The sequence below is a fragment of the Bison bison genome, unplaced genomic scaffold (assembly GCF_000754665.1).
Source record: "Bison bison bison isolate TAMUID 2011002044 unplaced genomic scaffold, Bison_UMD1.0 scf7180017864269, whole genome shotgun sequence".
NCBI classification, from domain to species: Eukaryota; Metazoa; Chordata; class Mammalia; order Artiodactyla; family Bovidae; genus Bison; species Bison bison.
The window spans coordinates 642,113-660,478 of record NW_011494841.1 but is presented as its reverse complement, the minus strand read 5'-3'; the positions used below and the strand labels follow the sequence as shown (position 1 = coordinate 660,478).

The window sequence follows — 18,366 nt, the reverse complement described above, 5'->3', positions numbered from 1 at the left end:
GGAGGGACAGGACCCTCTGGGCAGTAAGATGAGCCCCCACCACCCCCACACCATCTGCTCCCCATGTCCTGCCTGGTTCCAGGTCCCTGGCTTCCCCTCTCCCCCACCCCTGTTCACAGGGGCTTTGACTTCCATGGCAGGGTCTGCAGGGCATCACCTGGCCACGTACCTGGCTTGGACTCTGCCCTCCTAGTGGAGAAACTCTCTCTCTTTTTCCTCAGGTCAACGTGCGTCACACAGCGGTAATGGTGCCCTTCAACCAAACTGAAGATCCAGAGCTGGAAAAGCAAAACACGTCTAGCCAGGCTGGAACATGTCTAGACAGGCGTGAACACATCTAGACAGGCAGGAACACATCTAGACAAGCGGGAACACGTCTAGACAGGCAGGAACACATCTAGACAAGCGGGAACATGTCTAGACAGGCAGGAACACATCTAGACAAGCGGGAACACGTCTAGACACACAGGAACATGTCTAGACATGGGACTCTCACCAGATATGACCATGAAGAGCAGGCAGTCAGTGAAAAGAGTGAGCAGGGAGCCGACAGGATGAGAGATGGCCCTTCAGAGGCCGCTAGCTCTTCCCTTGTGACCTCCAATACCCTCCCCATCCCCGACCCGGGAGGCATCCCCCTACGGGCACAGAAGTGAGTGGCATGACCCCGAGGTCACATGTCTTATGCACAGCATGGACCGAGAGCAGGTGTGCTCCTGCGCCCAGCACTGCATGCCGGCCTCTCCAACACAGCATTGTGAGTACAGCCGACACATCCCTGGAGACAGCTCAAACAGGTGATGGCGGCTGTCTTGCTGTATCTCACTGTTCACTGAACCCAGGGTAGGCAAGGTGCAAGCTCTCTGGAAGAATTCTCAAGGCGTCACAGGAACTGTAAACGTGTTTGTTCTCTCCGGGCTGGTGCGGTGGCCGTAACGCAGCCTCAAGGCTTTCCAGATGGAGCTTACATGTGCTTACCCGACAGGAGTGGCCCACGGCCGAGCAGGTTCTTGGTGACGCGCGTGCACACTGCTGCAAGTGAGCTCGGCTGTTACATAATCATATGTACAACACGTGGGGTTTGAGAGCCTGACCACCGCCATCTTGGCTAATTTTGCTCTTTCCCTGTAGCGGTCAGCTTTGTCAGAAAGGAAGCAACTATCTCAGCTGATGCAGTAATGTAACAAGAAGCTGACGTTTGGCCTTGGACCTGGCCCGGCCCAGGTGCAGAGCTCCTAGAACCCGGGGGTTCCTGCTCGTGGAGGGACCCAGTGCCGCTGGCAGGTTGCTGGCGTGACCTCTGGGAGCCCTCAGTTTGCTTAAGGATGGGGGCTGGTTGCAGGGAAACAACCCCTGACCTCTGGAGAGGGGGGCTAGATGGCCTTCCATCACTCACAGCCAAGGATCAAATCAACGGTGCCTAAGCAATGAGGCCTCCATAAAAATCCCCAAAGTGTGGGTTCAGGAGCTCCAGGCAGGTGAAAACACCTCCCTGGGGAGTGGAGCCCCCTCCCACGTCCTGGGAACAGAAGCTGCTGTGCTGAGGCCCTCCCAACCTCACCCCCGCAGCTCTTCATCTGGCTGCTCACCTGTGTTAACAGATGTAGGGAGGAAGCGGTCGTGGGAACCTCCAATTTGCAGCTAAGTCAGACAGAAGAGGTGGGTGACCTGGAGACCCACTCCCTGGGACTGGCACGGGGTGGAGAGGATGCAGGCTCATGGGCTCAGCCCCTAACTGCCTCCAGGCAGATGGTGCCAGACCAGGTCAAGGCAGGACCCTGCTGGGGTCGTGGTAACTCGTTCCTGGTGGGGAGCCCCCGCATCTGGGGATGGAGCGCCAGCAGAGCTCAGGGTGAAAGCAGAGGCTCACAGGAGGAAGGCTGGGTGACAGCCTAACACGGCATCCCCCCGAATCACGCCAACATCCACTCTCTTTACAATGTTTATCTGCTTTGGCCGCGCTGGGTCTTCAGTGCCGCGTGGGCTATTCTCCAGTTGCAGAGAACAGGGGCTGCTCTCCAGCTATGGTGCACGGGGTTCTCGCTGCAGTGGCTTCTTCTGCTTCGAAGCACACTCTCGAGGTGCACAGGCGTCAGCAGCTGCCCCCGCGGGCTCACCAGTCACGACTCCCGAGCTCCAGAGCACAGGCTCAGTAGTTGTGACTCATGGGCTTAGTTGCTCCGTGGCATGTGGGATCTTCCCAGATCAGGGATCAAACCTGTGTCCCCTGCCTTTGCAGGCAGACTCTTTACCACTGAGCCACCAGGGAAGTGCAACAGCCACTTTTAAAAAGAGAATGGTATCCATAGCTTGCAAAGCAAACTTCAATTGTTCACCTAAAAACTAAGTTTTAAAAAAGACCAAGTACCTTCAGACCTCTCAAAAGGTATAGAGCTGACACTAAGGGCTGTACCAGCCTTTACAGAAGGTCGCGTTTCCTGCAGCCAGGCCACCAGGCACCAGCAGGTCTGGCCTCAGCCAAGGATAAAAGCAGCCTTGAAACAGATGCCTTCGCGCACACGTTCACCCGTCACAATAACGTCTGAAAGCTGGAGTTGCACAGAGGGTCTCACCTGGCCGTCCGTGCAGCCAGCCACCAGCTGCTGACTCCGTGGGTCCACAAGGAGACTGAGGAGGGGCGCGGCTGCGGAAGGGAGCACAGGGCCCTTAGCTCAGACGCCGGCCGGTCCTGCTCAGCACCAAGCCCACCCGTGTGATCACACTCTGAGGTCACCGGCACCAGGGAGAGTGTGGGGAAAGCGCCCGGCCACCCAAAAGGGCTCAGGAGCGGTACACGGCCCACCCAGGCCGGCCCCTCACTCCTAGCCGCGTCCGCTGGCTCTGTCGGCAGAGGCCGCAGCGCTGGGCCTTGCTTCCAGGCAGCAGCGGAGGCGGACAGCACTTTTCTTAGGGCCGCCAACATGATTTCCCAATTTTCTGAGACACAAGAGGCTCTGACTCCAAGCATCTACTTAATTTTAAGTTAAAAGTTTCAGAAGGATTAACTGTTATGCGAACTCTTTCAACATGTGGAGAGATAGTAGACGAGCATGAAACACTCTCCATGAGTGACACTGAGACCGACAGACGGTGCAGCCCTGACGTAAAGATTAACATGTGAACTAGGATGAACTGTGCGCACAGCCTGCTCATGGGAGTCATGCCCCGAGTTACCTGTTAACACTGATGAGCTGTATATCAGCGACCCCATACGATGGTCCCAAACCTTTGGACAGACACACATTTCTTTAGAAGAAGCACAAGCATTGCCATTGTTGCTACAGCTTGAACGAATATTCTACCCAGCTACCAATTAATTTATGTGAATGGTTATCTAAAGCAGAAAATAATAAGGACGTAAGTAACAAAACTATAGAAACACAATAGAAGACATCAGAATCATACAGGAAATAAACACTTCCAGAAACGTCAACCTATGGGTTTGGAAGACGCAGACAAGACAAGGTTGGGAACATTACCAGCACTTCAGCAACATCTCGAGATGGGGTGGGAAGATTGGAAAGGACCAGTTACCAGCACTTCAGCAACATCTTGAGATGAGGTGGGAAGACTGGAAAGGACCAGTTACGTGGAGATGGGCTCACACCCCTCTTCTGCAAACAGCAGCTCCAACCCTCACACACCCTGCAGGCGAGGACGCCAGCACCTCACCTCACAGAGAAGCAGGGCTCAGCACAGCCAGCCCTCCACAGCAGGGAGCCGCGGGGAGGGGACCTCTGTCAAGTAGGTGGCAGGAACTTCAAGGCGACGAGAGAAGTATTTACAGACTCCCTCCTCTCTGTCTGCAGACACCTGCTACCTACCCTCCATTTCCTTCAGTTACAACATACGACGTCCTCACGTCTCAGCCAGCTAATGACCACGATGAACTGACTGCGAGGTGGATGAGGCCTGAGCCTGCGTTTTGAGTTACTCTCCTCTCAAGCCCCGGAGAAGGCAATGGCACCCCACTCCAGTACTCTTGCCTGGAAAATCCCATGGGCGGAGGAGCCTGGAAGGCTGCAGTCCATGGGGTCACTGAGGGTCAGACACGACTGAGCGACTTCACTTTCACTTTTCACTTTCATGCATTGGAGAAGGAAATGGCAACCCACTCCAGTGTTCTTTCCTGGAGAATCCCAGGGATGGGGGAGCCTGGTGGGCTGCCGTCTATGGGGCCGCACAGAGCCGGACACGACTGAATCGAAGCAGCAACAGCAGCAGCCTCTCAAGTCCAATTGAGTTCTGACTGAATCTTCTGCTATTGGAAAGCGGCCTCAGGGAACACCATGGAGGTGAGTTAAGGTGCCAGTCCCTGCAAGGCCCCCGTTCCAGGAGGAGGGTCCCCTCCAGACTCTGCCCCCTGGAGTCAGCAGATGGTGCTGTGGGCACCCGCTCCCCACACTCGCCTGGTGACCGGCCAAAACGTCAGACTCAGGTTGAGGGCAGTTGTCCCTCGGACATTTCACATTTGGCAGCGGCCAGGAACCAGAAGCACAGCGCAAAGCGTTCACACGCCCCAACGTTCTGACGCCCGCCCCATACCTTGAAGCTTCTGTCCTCGGATGCCGAGATGAGGATGTGTGTCTGCCAAGCACAAAACTCGGCCGCGGTCACTGGGCCGTGGTGGCCATCCAGCTCAGCCAGCGGGGACCGGCTCTGGGGATTGGTGAAGGAAGGCCAGGCACGGAGTGCCCTGGTCATTATCGTTATTAAGAAGCTATATGAATCTCACAGAAAATAGTTTCTACATAATCCCCTCGCCCACATGTGAAACTTCCTGCATATAAACCTGGAAGCTAAAACTCAGACGCCCAGCCAACAGGGAGTCCCGGGGAGTCCCGGGCCAACACCCTCACAGAAGCAGGCCCAGTGAGACGCTCTGCCGAGAAGAGGTGGGAGGGGCCCACATCTAGGGCCCGTGGCCCAGGGGATCTCACCTCAAGGTCCAGCATGCGTACTTTGTTCCCCGCACACACTGCCACCACTCGATCGTCGGGACTAAGCCTCAGACACAGCACCCTTCCCAAGAGGGTGCCGAGAACAGTCCCCCGCAGAAGTCGCCCTGCAGGGAGTTTGGTCATCAGTGTCGGCCTGCCAAGGCCACTCAGCAACACCCATGATGACCTCTGGGAAATGCTGACAGCAAAATCCTCTGCTATAGAACTGTGTGCAGAAGAGTGTGAGGTTTGGTCTGATTTGGGCTCTTCAAGAGAATTAAAAACATTGGAAAGTTCTTCTGGAAATACATGGAACACAGGGATTGGCCACAGGGAAGTGACTCCACGTCAGGAAGGATAACGTGTCTTGGGGAACCACCCACGTACACACCCTGGGCGAGTTATGGGTCCCAACCCTCCCGCCTCCTCCCTGCGGCCACCCTGGCTCCAGACCCAGCCATTGACCGGCCATGGCCTGTGTCAAGCAGGCAGAAGGGAAGCTGTGCCCACCTGAGCCTCAGTTCCAGTCCAGAGCCTCTCCACCGCCAGGAGGAGGAGGTGTCAGGCCGGCCTGCAAGCCCCACAGTGATGCTGCAAGCCAGCCTGCAGCCTCACCTTCGAGTGAGGTCACGGGGCCAGCCCGCCCCTGGGCAGCAAAGGCTCAGTGCCCACGGCCGTCTGGCCCAGAGACTGAAGCCACTTGTCAAGACGAGAGCCCACAGGAAGGAAAACGTGCACCCACCCTACTGCTGCTCCGTCCTGGGGGCCCCCACACAGATCTGCCGCGACACACTCAGCAAGTGCTCGTCCCTCCCCGGGCACCCTCAGGCCTAGGACACATCCAGGAACCTGACAGAGAAACCCCGCCTCCAAGGAAACCTTACAGGGTGGACAGGTAGGAGGCATTTAGATGCCAGTAAGCAAAACAAATAAGCCAGCTCCCCATTTGTTCCAGTGATCGAGGCATCTGCTTCAGCACTAGCACCACACTGCTTGGGAGACTGCAGCTCTGCAGCATAGTCTGAAGTCAGGAGCCTGACTTCCTCCAGCTCCATCCTTAGTTCTCAAGGTTTTCTCCGTATCGCTCATGTTTCCATACAAATTTTTAAATTATTTGTTCTAGTTATGTGACCCACCCAACTCTTTGACTTCACCTGATAAAACTCTCCTAACATCACTGAGCTCCAACCACACTGGGCTGGTTCTCAGCTCTTCAATCAGCGGCTCCTGCTGTGACCCTCCTCCTCCAGCTCAAGGCCCGCCCTGCAGAAGCCGCAGCACTGAGCAGGTGCTGCCGCATTCCCTGCCCACACTGAGGTTCCTTTCCCTGCTCACTGCCCACCACTGTCTGCTGGCTCACCTGTTCCAGTCTGCCTCCCACACTGAGCTGTAGATTCACTACAGTCTCAGTAAGCGAAGAATATTTCAACTTGTCAAGCTGTTTTCAGAGTTCCACAAAAATCACCAATTTCAGAAACAGACAGTCTTCAGATGAAAATTAATGAGCCTATGGTGTCAGCCAAGGTCAGCAGTTCTGAGGGGCCCGGTCTACTTCCCACAGAACATCCAGCTTAGACACCAAGTTTCAAGGTTGTGCATTTCAATGTGTTTAAAGCCCCGTCACCTTGCAGCTCTTCCTGTCTGCACTCATCCAGGCTCCACACCAGGACACAATCTAGCGATGCAGAACAGACCAGAAGCGGGCTCTCTCTGCTTCCAAATGTCACGGCAGTGATGGGCTGACGGTGTCCTTTTAGGATCATCAGCTGAAGAGAGTAACAAAAAACAAAAAGACCATAGATTATACAAAACATTTTTTAATAAAAAAGAATATAACATAACCTCAATCCTAAGAAATTAAATGGATTGAGTTCTTTAAACATGTATTTCATATATTCATTTATACTTTTATTACTATTAAAATTACTGTTCATGTACCATTAAATTACTCTCTTGGGTTAAGTATTTCACTGTTACTCAGTATTACTAAGTTCAGTTCAGTTCAGTCACTCAGTCATGTCTGACTCTTTGCGACCCCATGAATCACAGCACACCAGGCCTCCCTGTCCATCACCAACTCCTGGAGTTCACTCAAACTCACATCCATCGAGTTGGTGATGCAATCCAGCCATCTCATCCTCTGACGTCCCCTTTTCCTCCTGCCCCCAATCCCTCCCAGCATCAGAGTCTTTTCCAATGAGTCAACTCTTCGCATGAGGTGGCCAAAGTACTGGAGTTTCAGCTTTAGCATCATTCCTTCCAAAGAACACCCAGGGCTGATCTCCTTTAGAATGGACTGAGTATCACTAATGGCACACAAATCAAATGATTACCTCTTCCTTCTATTTTTTCCCTATTGATTAATTAACAATGCACATGGCATCCCTACTCCATGCCAGAGGGGTGACAGATGTGCTAAATACTGAAGGATAAGGACAGTAACAAGGATTTGGCAAGAGGAGCTGAGAAAGCAAAGCGTGTTTACGGAACAGCTGGTATGAACAAAGCAAGAAGACAAAGCTGGAGGGAGTCTAGGCCACGTGCTAAAGCCCTGACAACCACATAGGGAGCTAGGATGGAGCTACAGAAAAGCACAGGCCAGCACTGTGCACGCAGAAGAATGCAGTGACCAGGGCTGGTTTTTCAGAAACACACATTTCTGAAGGTTCAGAAGAGAGACAAGGGTGGGGCACAGAGGAACCAAAACACTGCAAAGGAGACACAACGGAGGCTTGAGCCAAGGAGGCAGAGTTGGAGGAGGGAGGGGATGACCAGTGGACTGAAGGGATGAAGAAAAGACAAGAAGAGACAGTCAGCAGTATGGCTGAGACCCCGTGTGAATACAGAACAAGGAAGAGAGGACACACCAGGGGAGGGTGGGGAGTCGGTGTGGACGCAGCACAAGGAAGAGAAGACACACCAGTTAAGGGTGGGGACCGTGGTGATTGCCCCAGGAGGCAGAGGTGCTCTCAAGCCAACCTCATATGGACAGCATGCCTTCTGCTGTGAGAGCTCTGCCTCAAGTGGGAGGCCCAGGAGAGTCCCTCCTACGCCCATGGCAGGTGGGTTCATCTGTACCAACCTTCCCAAGAGAAGGACAAGATAAAAGAGACACACTTTGCCAAAAAAAAAGAAAACATTTTCTCAGACATCAGAGAGTAATGAAGGCAACGAAGAATTCAGATCAGAGAAGAAGAAGGCTGAGAGGAAGGATTCCAGCACCAAGGCTGCTTCTCTGGTGAAGACAGCTACGCTCCTGACTCAGCACTTGAGAAGCAAGGTACTTATGGGGCTGGGGCACAGAAATGGGGCAAGTAAATGCGTTACTGTCTGGGCATAAACAGAGCAATCTTACTGGGAGAAGAGCAAAGAATTCCATCCCGCTACAAAGTACTTCTGAGAATAGACTCAAAAGCCATAAGGTTGACACTCAGTACTTCTTCCCTTTAAAATGTAATGGGTGGATTTTAACAAATTTCTGCTTTAAAAAAGAAATACAGCCTCCCAAGGTGGGAGGGAGGGACATGTTGCCAATTCTACCAAATGTCTTTCAGAAAACAGAAGAAAAATTAGAGGAAACACTTCTTTTCAGAAGAAACAGAAGGACTACTTCCTTGCTCATTCTCTGAAGTCAGCATTACCTGGATACCAAAACCACACAAACTCATGACAAGAGAAGAAAATCACAGATCAATATCTCTCATGAACAGACATGCAAAAATCCTCACCAAATATTTAAAATATTACCAAATCAAACCAAACAATTTATAAAAAGAATTATAACCATGACCAAGTGGGGTTTATTCCATGTACACAAGATTGGAAAATTATAAAAGTCTGTGGAAAGAAATAAATGAAGAACTAAATTAATGGAGAGATGGTCCATGTTCATGGATATGAAGACTCAATATTATTAATATGTCAGTTCATCCCAGCTTGATCTATAGATTCAGTATAATCCAAACAAAATCAACAAACTTACTCTGAAGTTTATTTTGACGGGGGCAAAAGACACAACAGCCACAAAATATTGTAAAATAACAGGTGGAGGACTGACCTACCTGAGTTCAAGGCTTACTCTAAAGTTCCACTGATCAAGACTGTGTGACGTTGGCAAAAGAAAGGACAGACAGATCCCTGGGAGAGAAGAGAGAGCCAGAAACAGTCAGCAGACCATTCATAAAGAAACAGAGGCAATACAGTGGGAAAAACGAAATACTTCCAAAGGCAACACAGACACACTCTAGACGACTTGCATTTGGCAAGGGCTTTTTAGATAAGACACGAAAGACATGACCCATGAAAGTAGGAACTGATAAGCTGGACTTCATTAAGACTAAAATTTTCTGCTCCATGAAAGACACTGTCAAGAGAATAAAAACAAAAACCATAGGCTGGGAGAAAATATTTGCAAAAGACATATCTGATGAAGGACTGTTATCCAAAACATACAAAGGCTTCTTAAGACACAAGGAAACAAACCACTCAATTGAAAATGGACAGAAGAGCTTAACCTCAGCAAAGAAGACATGCAGGTTCCAAGCGTGAAGCATAAGTCATCAGGGAAATTCAAGTTAAACAGCAGTAAGGTACTACTGTACACTCGTCAAAATGGCTAAAATCCAGAATGCTGCTGCTGCTGCTGCTGCTAAGTCGCTTCAGTCGTGTCCGACTTTGTGCGGCCCCATAGACGGCAGCCCACTAGGCTCTTCTGTCCCTGGGATTCTCCAGGCTAGAACACTGGAGTGGGGTGCCATTGCCTTCTCCGAAAATCCAGAATAGACAATACCAAACGCTGACAAGGGCGTGGAGCAAGAGGAACTCTCATCCTTTGCTAGGGCCACTTTCTTACAGAGTGAAACATACTCATCATACAACTCAGCAATCCTGCTCCTTCGTATTTACCAAAGGAGTTGGCTTCCCTCATAGCTCAGCTGGTAAAGAATCTGCCTGCAATGCAGGAGACCCCAGATCGATTCCTGGGTCGGGAAGATCCCCTGGAGAAGGGAAAGGCTACCCGTTCCCGTACTCTGGCCTGGAGAATCCATGAACTATACAGTCCGTGAGGTCACAAAGAGTCGGACACGACTGAGCAACTTTCACTTCACTTCACTTTGAAAATTTATGTCTGCACAAAAACTGATGTTTACCACAGCTTTATTCATAACTGCAAAAACTTGAAAGCAACTTCAGTAGGTGAATGAATAAATAACCTCTGGCCCATCCAGACAAGAAAATATTATTCTGCACTGAAAAGAAATCAGCTATCAAGCCAAGAAAAGACATGGGGAAAACGTCAATGCAAATTACTAGTGAAAGAGTCCATCTGAAAAGGCTGCACACTGTATAATTGCAACATACAGCATTCTGGAGAGGAGAGAACTACAGAGACGATGCAAGATCAGTGGCTGCCAGGGTGAGGGCTTGGGGGAGGAATGAGCAGGCAGAGCCCAGAGGACTTCAGCAGGGAGGGGACGCTGCCTGATGCTATAACAGCACTGGACACCCGTCCAAACCCATTGAGTGCACACGCCAACTCTAAGGCAAACTATGGGCTTCAGGTAAAACAGCATTGATGCAGGCTCATCGACTGTGACAGAGGTACCATGTCGGGGTGCTGACCTGGGGAGGAAATGCATGTTGGGGGGCAAAGAGATAAAGGAAATCTCTACTTTCCCCTCAATTTTGCTGCAAACCTAAAACTGCTCTTAAAAAATAATAGTCTTAAAATACAAAAAACAAACAAACAAACACAAGCATCAAGTAGACTCCAAAAAGAAAAGTGAACCAAAATTCCAGAGTAAGAAATATCAACAGGGACAAAGCATGTCCTGCCATGTTAATGGAATCACTTCATCAAGAAGATATAAAGATACTGAACATTTACTGCTTAACAGCACTTCAAAACATGGAGCAGAACTGACAGGAGAGAAACAGACCAGCCCACGTTTGGTCAGAGGCTTCAGGATGCCTCACTAACTGAAGGAACAAGTGGTCATAAAGAGAGAACTGAAAGAACACACCGTCAACCAACCTGATCCAACTGACACCTGACTGACATGTATGAGACAAGACACACAAGCGCTCACAGCAACTCCCTTTATATAATAGGCAAAACTATATTTTGTCTGTTATAGAATAGCCTCAGTATGCATCACCAGGAGAATGGATCCAGACCAATTACAGTATATCCACATGGTGGAATACTACTCAATAACAAAAAAGAACAAACTGTTGACACATGCAGCAATGTAGATAAATCTCAGAACAATTACTCTGAGCGAAAGAAGTCGGATGAAAAGAGTTAAAACTGCCTGATTCCACTTACATAAAACTCTAGAAAATGCAAAGTAATATAAAGCTTATATTTAGAATACATAAAAAACTCTTTCAAATCAATAAGATAGATAATTGAGTAGGAAAAAAATGGCAAGAGACTGAACACATATATCACAAAAGAGAATGGCCAAATGAGCACATCCGTAATAAATGTGCTCAAAGGCGTTAAAGCTCACCAGTTGTCAGGGAACTTCAAATCATAATTAAATACCAGTACACTCACAAGGAGGGACAAAGTTAAAAGAACAAAATGTGGGTGAGGATGCAGATCAACTGGAAGTCTCACCCACCATGTGAAGGACAATAGGTTGGAACAATCACTTTAGAAATCCGGGCTTAACTTTTAGACTGAATAGATGCACTCCTTAAGACTCAGAAATTGTATACACATGTGTATCAAAAGATATATAAAAAAATGTTTGTAGCAATCAAATACGGAAACAAACCAAATCTCCAATAATAGTAGAACAATAAAGTGTGGTCTAGCCACAAAACAACACTGCACAGTAACGAAAATGAATGTGGATGACTCTCGGAAACATGAACTTGGTGAATCAAAGAAAGCAGCAAAAAAGAACGTGTACTGCATCACACCATCTATAGTAAGCTCAAACAGCAGCAAAACCCACCTGATGTCTTTAAAACTCTATCAGTTTGATGTTAAAGACTCTGCAACAGACACAATAAACTCCCTTAAACGCAGTATTAAAAATATGCAAAGTAAAAATTAGAAAATTAAGTGAAGTCACTCAGTCATGTCCGACTCTTTGTGACCCCATGTTCTGTAGGCTCCTCTGTCCATGGAATTCTCCAGGCAAGAATGCTGGAGTGGGTTGCCATTTCCTTCTCCAGGGGATCTTCCCGACCCAGGGATCGAGCCCCAGTCTCCCTCACTGAAGGCAGACTTCTTACCCTCTGAGCCACCAGGGAAGTGGCTCAAGAACTGGAGCCCCAAGAACATATGAATGACCATGGGCATTTTTTTTATTTACGAAAATAAAAAATTTTTTTAATCTAAAAATCCAAAAGTTCGACTTGTCTTGATAGTGTTAAGATGAACTTTCCCTTGCTTATACTCTTATTCAAGAAGAAATTTTAAATAAAGTGATTCCAGGCAGTTTACGCCCTAAAAATCAAATCTTGTATGATTTGTTTTGTTAGCGTTTTCCCCACAGAGCTGGTAGCTGAATCCACAAAGAGCAGAACCGTGCCAGCAGCATCAGAGAAAGAGCAGGGACGGCAAGTCTCTGTGACACAAGACACACGCGTAACTCCCACACCTGGTGAGGAGGCTCCTCGGTGTCCCATATGCAAAGTTCGTTTCCATCCAAAGGGAAAGCACAGGACTGCCCATTGCAGGCAAGCTGAACGTGGGATGCAGGCTTCATGGAATCCACCAGGAACTTTTCCACCACGATATCACCCACACGGCCATCCTTCCTGGAGGAAACCTCTTGTGGTTCTTCCATCTTCCACCTGGAGCCCCAAGAACATATGAATGACCATGGGCATGATGCTTAATGCAGACCACAGTCTGTTGTTTATCCCCAATCACCAGTACGATCACACACACCCGTCACACCTCCTGACTCATCTCCCCTCTTCTCCTTCAAGAAAGAGAAAACAGAAGCCCTGACCACTCCAGAGTTTCCCGGCCATGACTGCTCTCTGCTCCCACAGGCTTTCAAGTCATGCAGACCGGGGCTCCAGTCCTGTGGCTCCCACTGAACAGACCCACAGAGACGTGGGGTGTCTGCGGCCCTCGCTGGTAACAGAGGGAACGCCACCCTCACAGAGGCCTGGTGATCACCAGCCCCGAGCCGCAGCTCCAGATCACGGCCAGAGTCAACAGCTGTCACTAATGAGGATACAAAGTCACCTCCTACGCTGGTTGGTGGAAAACTACAGAATACATTGCTGTCTACTGATCATCTGGGATCCAGTCAACTATTCTACAACATTCTGTCATCCGAGTTGACTATCTCGGATAACGTAACCACTGGTTCACTGGCCGTGTCTTATAAAGCATAAATCAATGAGACATGGACGGAAATAAATAGAGTGTCAGACCCTGTCCCACCTCACAGTTAACAATTCCCTGTCACCAGCTTACATACGAGGCAGCAGCTCCGGGTTACCCTGCTTCCGCTCTGCCCCACAACCCATCACAGGCTCCCTGTGCACCTGAAACCTAGGGACACGATCACCAACAAAGCCAAGAGCAAGGGCCTGACCGCCCGGCACCAGGCTGGTCGGATGGACTTGGAACCCAGGCCTGTGGCCACCAGGCTGGCTGTGTGGACTTGGCCTGGACAGGCCTCACGGGGAAGTAGCAGTTAGGGCAGGACTCTGTGGGCAGGGACCAGCAGAGACGGGAAGGGGGCGGAAGGTGGGGAGCTGATGCTCTTGAAGGCAGTCATGGCTTGGTGGCCATTGAACTGATCATGGAGCAGGGTCATCCTGATGCTCACATGACCCTGGGGCACTTCTGGTGGTTGCTAAACAAAGAAGCGAGGCAAGGAGGGTTGGCGTTCAGGAGATGCATGGTCATCTGGCAGCAGCGTGTGAGGATGAGAGTCGAGAGTGGCCAGGAGGGAGAGACGGGCTGATCCCAAGTCCAGACCAGGACCTGGCCCAGAAAGCCTAGATGGCAGCCCTGTGAGCACGACAGTCCATGCCCCGCTCCCCGTGAAGACCTTTCTGCTCCAGCCCACTTCTCACTGCTGCACAACCGCTGTCCTAGCTTACGGGCTTCCAGGCGTGAAGCTTAAGTGAATGCTAAGCCTCCCTGTCTCTGCCCTCACGGCCAGCCCTTTATTTCTTCGTGGGGACTTTCAGGTTTGCCCTCAGACACCAACCAGTGGAGGGCCATGACAATCTAAACTGTAATCTGCCGTGGGTGGACACCTGGTGGATTGTCAGCCAAAGCTGCAAGGGTTCTCTGAGGGACAGAATCCCATGAGAACGCAGGTGCTGCATCCGAGTACGGACGCCCTGTGTAGGAGGAGCGGGCTGGGTCTGGGCCGCGGGGCCCCAGCATCGGGGTCTGCTCCTTCTGGCTTGGACCTGGTGAGGTTTCCCTCGGTCTCAGCAGCCGTAATGGACTGAGACATGCAGTGTGCACGGTCCCACACCAAGGCCTGCAGGTCCGCCTGCAGCTCAGGAGGCAGGTGAGGGCGGAGCGGGACAGGGGATGAAGGCGCCTGGGAGCCAGGCTCCAGGGCGAGGACCACGACAGCCCAGCTGCACACCCTCCCCACCAGCATTTCAGACTGCTGGGGACTGCTCTGCCCAGTCACAGCAAGATGGCAGCTCTTCTCATCTGACTTTCAGAGGGGCGGAGTCTGAGCTCCAGAGAAACTTTCTCTGACCCTGGGTGACATCAGGACTGCACACACCAGAGCAGGAGTGAGCACCTTGCTCCCCTGGAGGCATATTCATTTCCTCTAGGATGAGGAACCAGCATGTGGCTGTGCCTACATGTCAGACATTGTGCCTGGAAGAACCCCGCCCACACTGGATCAAGACAGAACAGTTCTTATGTGAACCTGTAAGGTAAACACAATTAAAATGGAATAAAATGTTTAGGTGAAAACTATCCTCATTTGACTTTTCCGTTAGCAAACTAAAACAATCAAAAGTCTCCTAGAAAATGGATTTTTCTCAACCATCTCTAGAACAATCCGGCTGGCAGGAATATCTTTATTTTCCACAGGCTGTTATCAACCAAAGAACACATGAGAGAAAACCACACACACACATATGCAGAGCTGGTGTAGGCTGCACAGCTACACATCCCAGGAGAGGCCTGTCCTCAGGATGGGCCCAGGGCGGCTCCTGGGAGACGCCCGCCACAGGAGTGAGTCTGGAGTCTGAGGCCAGTGTGACTGAAGCCGCTCCGCCAGGGCGGCCTCAGCAGCTGAGGTGGTCAGGGGAGTGGTGTGCGCCTGCACGGCTGACCGCAGTCACCCTGGACTCCAGGCCCAGCAGGCGCCCCTGCTCTCACAGCTGCTGGGAGAACGAGCCCGCCGCCTTGGGTGTGGGGGAGAGGATGCTCAGAGCCCGTGCTCTGGACCCGCCCACTCACCGCTGCCCAGCCCCCTTTCCCGGGGAGAAACCCCAGCACAGCGCGTCCTCTGAGCCGAGGACCCTGGCACCTGCCTCAGAGCGCTTACTTAACACTGGACGCACTCCGCACGCCTGTTAGAACATCTGCCTTCCTGTTTCCGAGGCGCGGCACCTCCTGCTAGGTTTTCACCAAGCCCTTCCCACTTTCTCCCCAGAGCCACAGGAATGCCGCCAAACCACACTCCCCAGCTGCAGGGAGAAGCCACAGCCCGAGATACAGGAGGTGCCGCAAGGCTGGGAAGCCCCAGAGGGAGGGCGCCCGCTGGAGGCGCGCCTGAGCTGCTGCTCCGTGGGGTCCCGTGACCAGCAGCACCGGGTTGCCTGCTGTGCGACCCGAGGTCCATTTGGACCTCTACTGTGTGAAGTGCTGAAATGTGGGATTACTCGTGACAGCTGCCCTGACGCCTGCAGAAGCCAGTGCCCGAGGGGGGACGGCAGTGACCCTTCAGGGCGGTGCTTAGTGACAGTGGCAGGCAGGCCACGGGGACAGAGCGAAGGCTCATGGTCAATAGTGACCAAGCCTGTGGCCCTGGAGGAAATGATGGGAAAGAACCCGTGTTGGCAGTCCAAGCATGAAGTTGGCTTAAGCAAATAGACACGAGTGGAACAGAAAGTAACCAGAGGCCTGCAGACCCTGGGAGACAAACGGCAGCCCTCCATCCACCCCCAAAAGCAAGGCCATCCAGACTCTACTTCCAGCGAAGTTCAGGTCAGGCACGGCCACCTTCCCTCCCAAGCCTTTAGCTCCACAAACCCCAGGTCTAAGTCCCTCAGGTTCAAGACAGAGGAGCGAGCAAGTGCGTGCAAAGGAAAAGCGAAGCCGGGCCTGGAGGAACCGGCGGCTGGCACGCGGAGGGCACACAGACAGGAGCCCAGGCACTCCTGGGAGAGCCAAGAGGCCACACACATGGCACGGCGGGCACGACGACCTGCTGCTTGGGACCGAGTGTCTCTGGGCGCCCCCTCCTCAGCTGCAGGAGGGGGACCGCGGCACCCCCTCCTCACAGACCACAAGAGACCACGGAGGGGAAGGTCTGAGGGGCGGACCCAGGGCGTGACGCCTCCGGGAAACAGTCAGGGTCCGCCAGGAAGCTCGTCCCACACCCCCGCCCAATTCCAGCTCTGCTCCGGAGCCGTCTCTCTTAGGGTGGGGACCGGCTCTGGTGGGGGGCGGTTCATGGTCGCAGGACCACGAGGACACGCCTGGGCCCCACGGGAGAGCGGGGCATGCTGGGAGCGCCCTGTGTGCGGCTGTGCGCGGGGTGTGAGGGGCTCGCCCGTGCTTCCAGGACCTCAGCGGAAGTCCGGCCACCAGAACGGAAGCAACAGCCGGGGCTGCCCGTTCCCCACATCACTCCCTTCCCTTCTGGAAACTTCCCTAGCAGCCAGGTGCCACCACGTGGCTGAATTCTGGTGTGGAAGGAACAGGGAGTCTAGGGCACAATGAACCTAGGCCACTCAGGAGCCCAGAAAACCCTCCGCCCGACTCCCTTCTCCCCGCACCCCTGGCTGTCTGGAGGGGCTTTGAGGGGCCTAGCGAGAAGCAGACTGCGAGATGGAGAGGACCCTGTAGGCAGGAAACAGGCTGTCACCCATCAGGACCCTTTGCTCCTGCACGAGCCTATCACCGCTGACAGAAGTCCTTTAACTTTTTTCATTTACAAGAGCAATACGATGCAAAATATTTAAACAGCACAGAAATAATACAGTTGGCCTTTCCCTCCGTAGGCCACCTCCTTGCTGTGTCTTCCCAGAGAAAGTCAGTTTGAGAGTCCCATATGTACATCACAGGAAAAGTCTGAGAAGACACACTGCAGTCAGCTTCTGATGTGGTTCCTGTGTATCTGAGGCTGCATAAGCACTTTAAGAAAATGTGACAAATGACCACTAAAGAGGCCATTGTTCCAAAGTCACGTCAGTAAACACGGAGCAGAAAGCAGTCTCAGATGGGGGTAGGCTGTACGTTCAAGCCCCTTTAGTTACACAAAAGAACACGTAAACTGCACAAAATTAGAAAATCCATACAAGAGAAAAAAACGTAATTATTCTCTACTTTTCAAGGGGCACCACTGTTAAAACTTTCTGCATCTCCTGTTTTTTTCTTCTTTGTATAAATGCGTATATTTTTAGAGAGAGAAAACTACTCCCTTTAGATTATAAAAAGATTATGATCTTTCTCTTTCAGTGACTAACCCAGCCAGAAATGTGCCAATTTATTCTTGAGTTTGGAAAACACAGTGTGGTAATCAGATAGTAGGTTGAGTGCCCACAGTAAAATGATATATGGCACCATGATTAACGTGCCCTTGACGGCTTGCTTAGTAGCTAAAGAAAATACAAAGTTCTCTGTATTTGCCAGATAGGAGACAGGTTCTAATTCTAGGTCCATGGAGAACAGAACTAGTGTAACACAAAGCAGTGGTTATCATAAAGGTGCAAAAGCACCAAGTGACACTCTGGCCTCCCTGTGTCTTTAAGGCCTTTCCTAAGTTAATAAATACTTTAAAGGGTTATATTTAGCTGCTTTAATTAAAAAAAAAAAAAAAAGGTATCTTCTATTGTCCCAGCTGAGAGAAGCCTGATTTTACAAACCATTGGTTCTTAAAACACGTTTGTACTTTCATGCCACAAAGTGAAATGAAAGAGAATGAAAAATGTTGCTGCCATATCAGTAAACTGAGGACTCTATCACCATCAAGCCATCACATCACAACCTCCCAACAGGGCACCCTGAGGAGACTCGGGAGGAGAAAGCACAGGATACCAGTCTGAGACAAATGAGGTGCATATTAAAGGAATGATTTCAATGAGCCCAGATTCTCGCATTTTCTCATACATAGAAAAGTGCTAGATTCCTTAAATGGAGATATCTGGTTTTCTTTGTTGCTGTTAATCAGTCGCCCAGTTGTGTCCAACTCTTCGAAACCCCTGGTTTTAACTAACAGTAATCTTTTGATAC

General features: G+C 51.1%; 1 protein-coding gene across 1 annotated transcript in view; it reads right to left on the bottom strand.

Annotated features, from left to right (window-relative positions):
* The window catches only part of WDR27 (WD repeat domain 27), a 98,478-nt gene that overhangs the window by 78,865 nt on the left and 1,247 nt on the right, over positions 1-18,366 (bottom strand). The window contains exons 2-8 of the mRNA XM_010848520.1: positions 12,560-12,755; positions 6,565-6,706; positions 4,941-5,065; positions 4,546-4,659; positions 3,175-3,226; positions 2,574-2,644; positions 170-278 (exon numbers count right to left, since the gene is read on the bottom strand). Coding sequence (XP_010846822.1) covers positions 170-278; positions 2,574-2,644; positions 3,175-3,226; positions 4,546-4,659; positions 4,941-5,065; positions 6,565-6,706; positions 12,560-12,748 — 802 coding nt within the window. The 5' untranslated portion in view covers positions 12,749-12,755. The remainder of the gene's footprint in view (positions 1-169; positions 279-2,573; positions 2,645-3,174; positions 3,227-4,545; positions 4,660-4,940; positions 5,066-6,564; positions 6,707-12,559; positions 12,756-18,366) is intronic.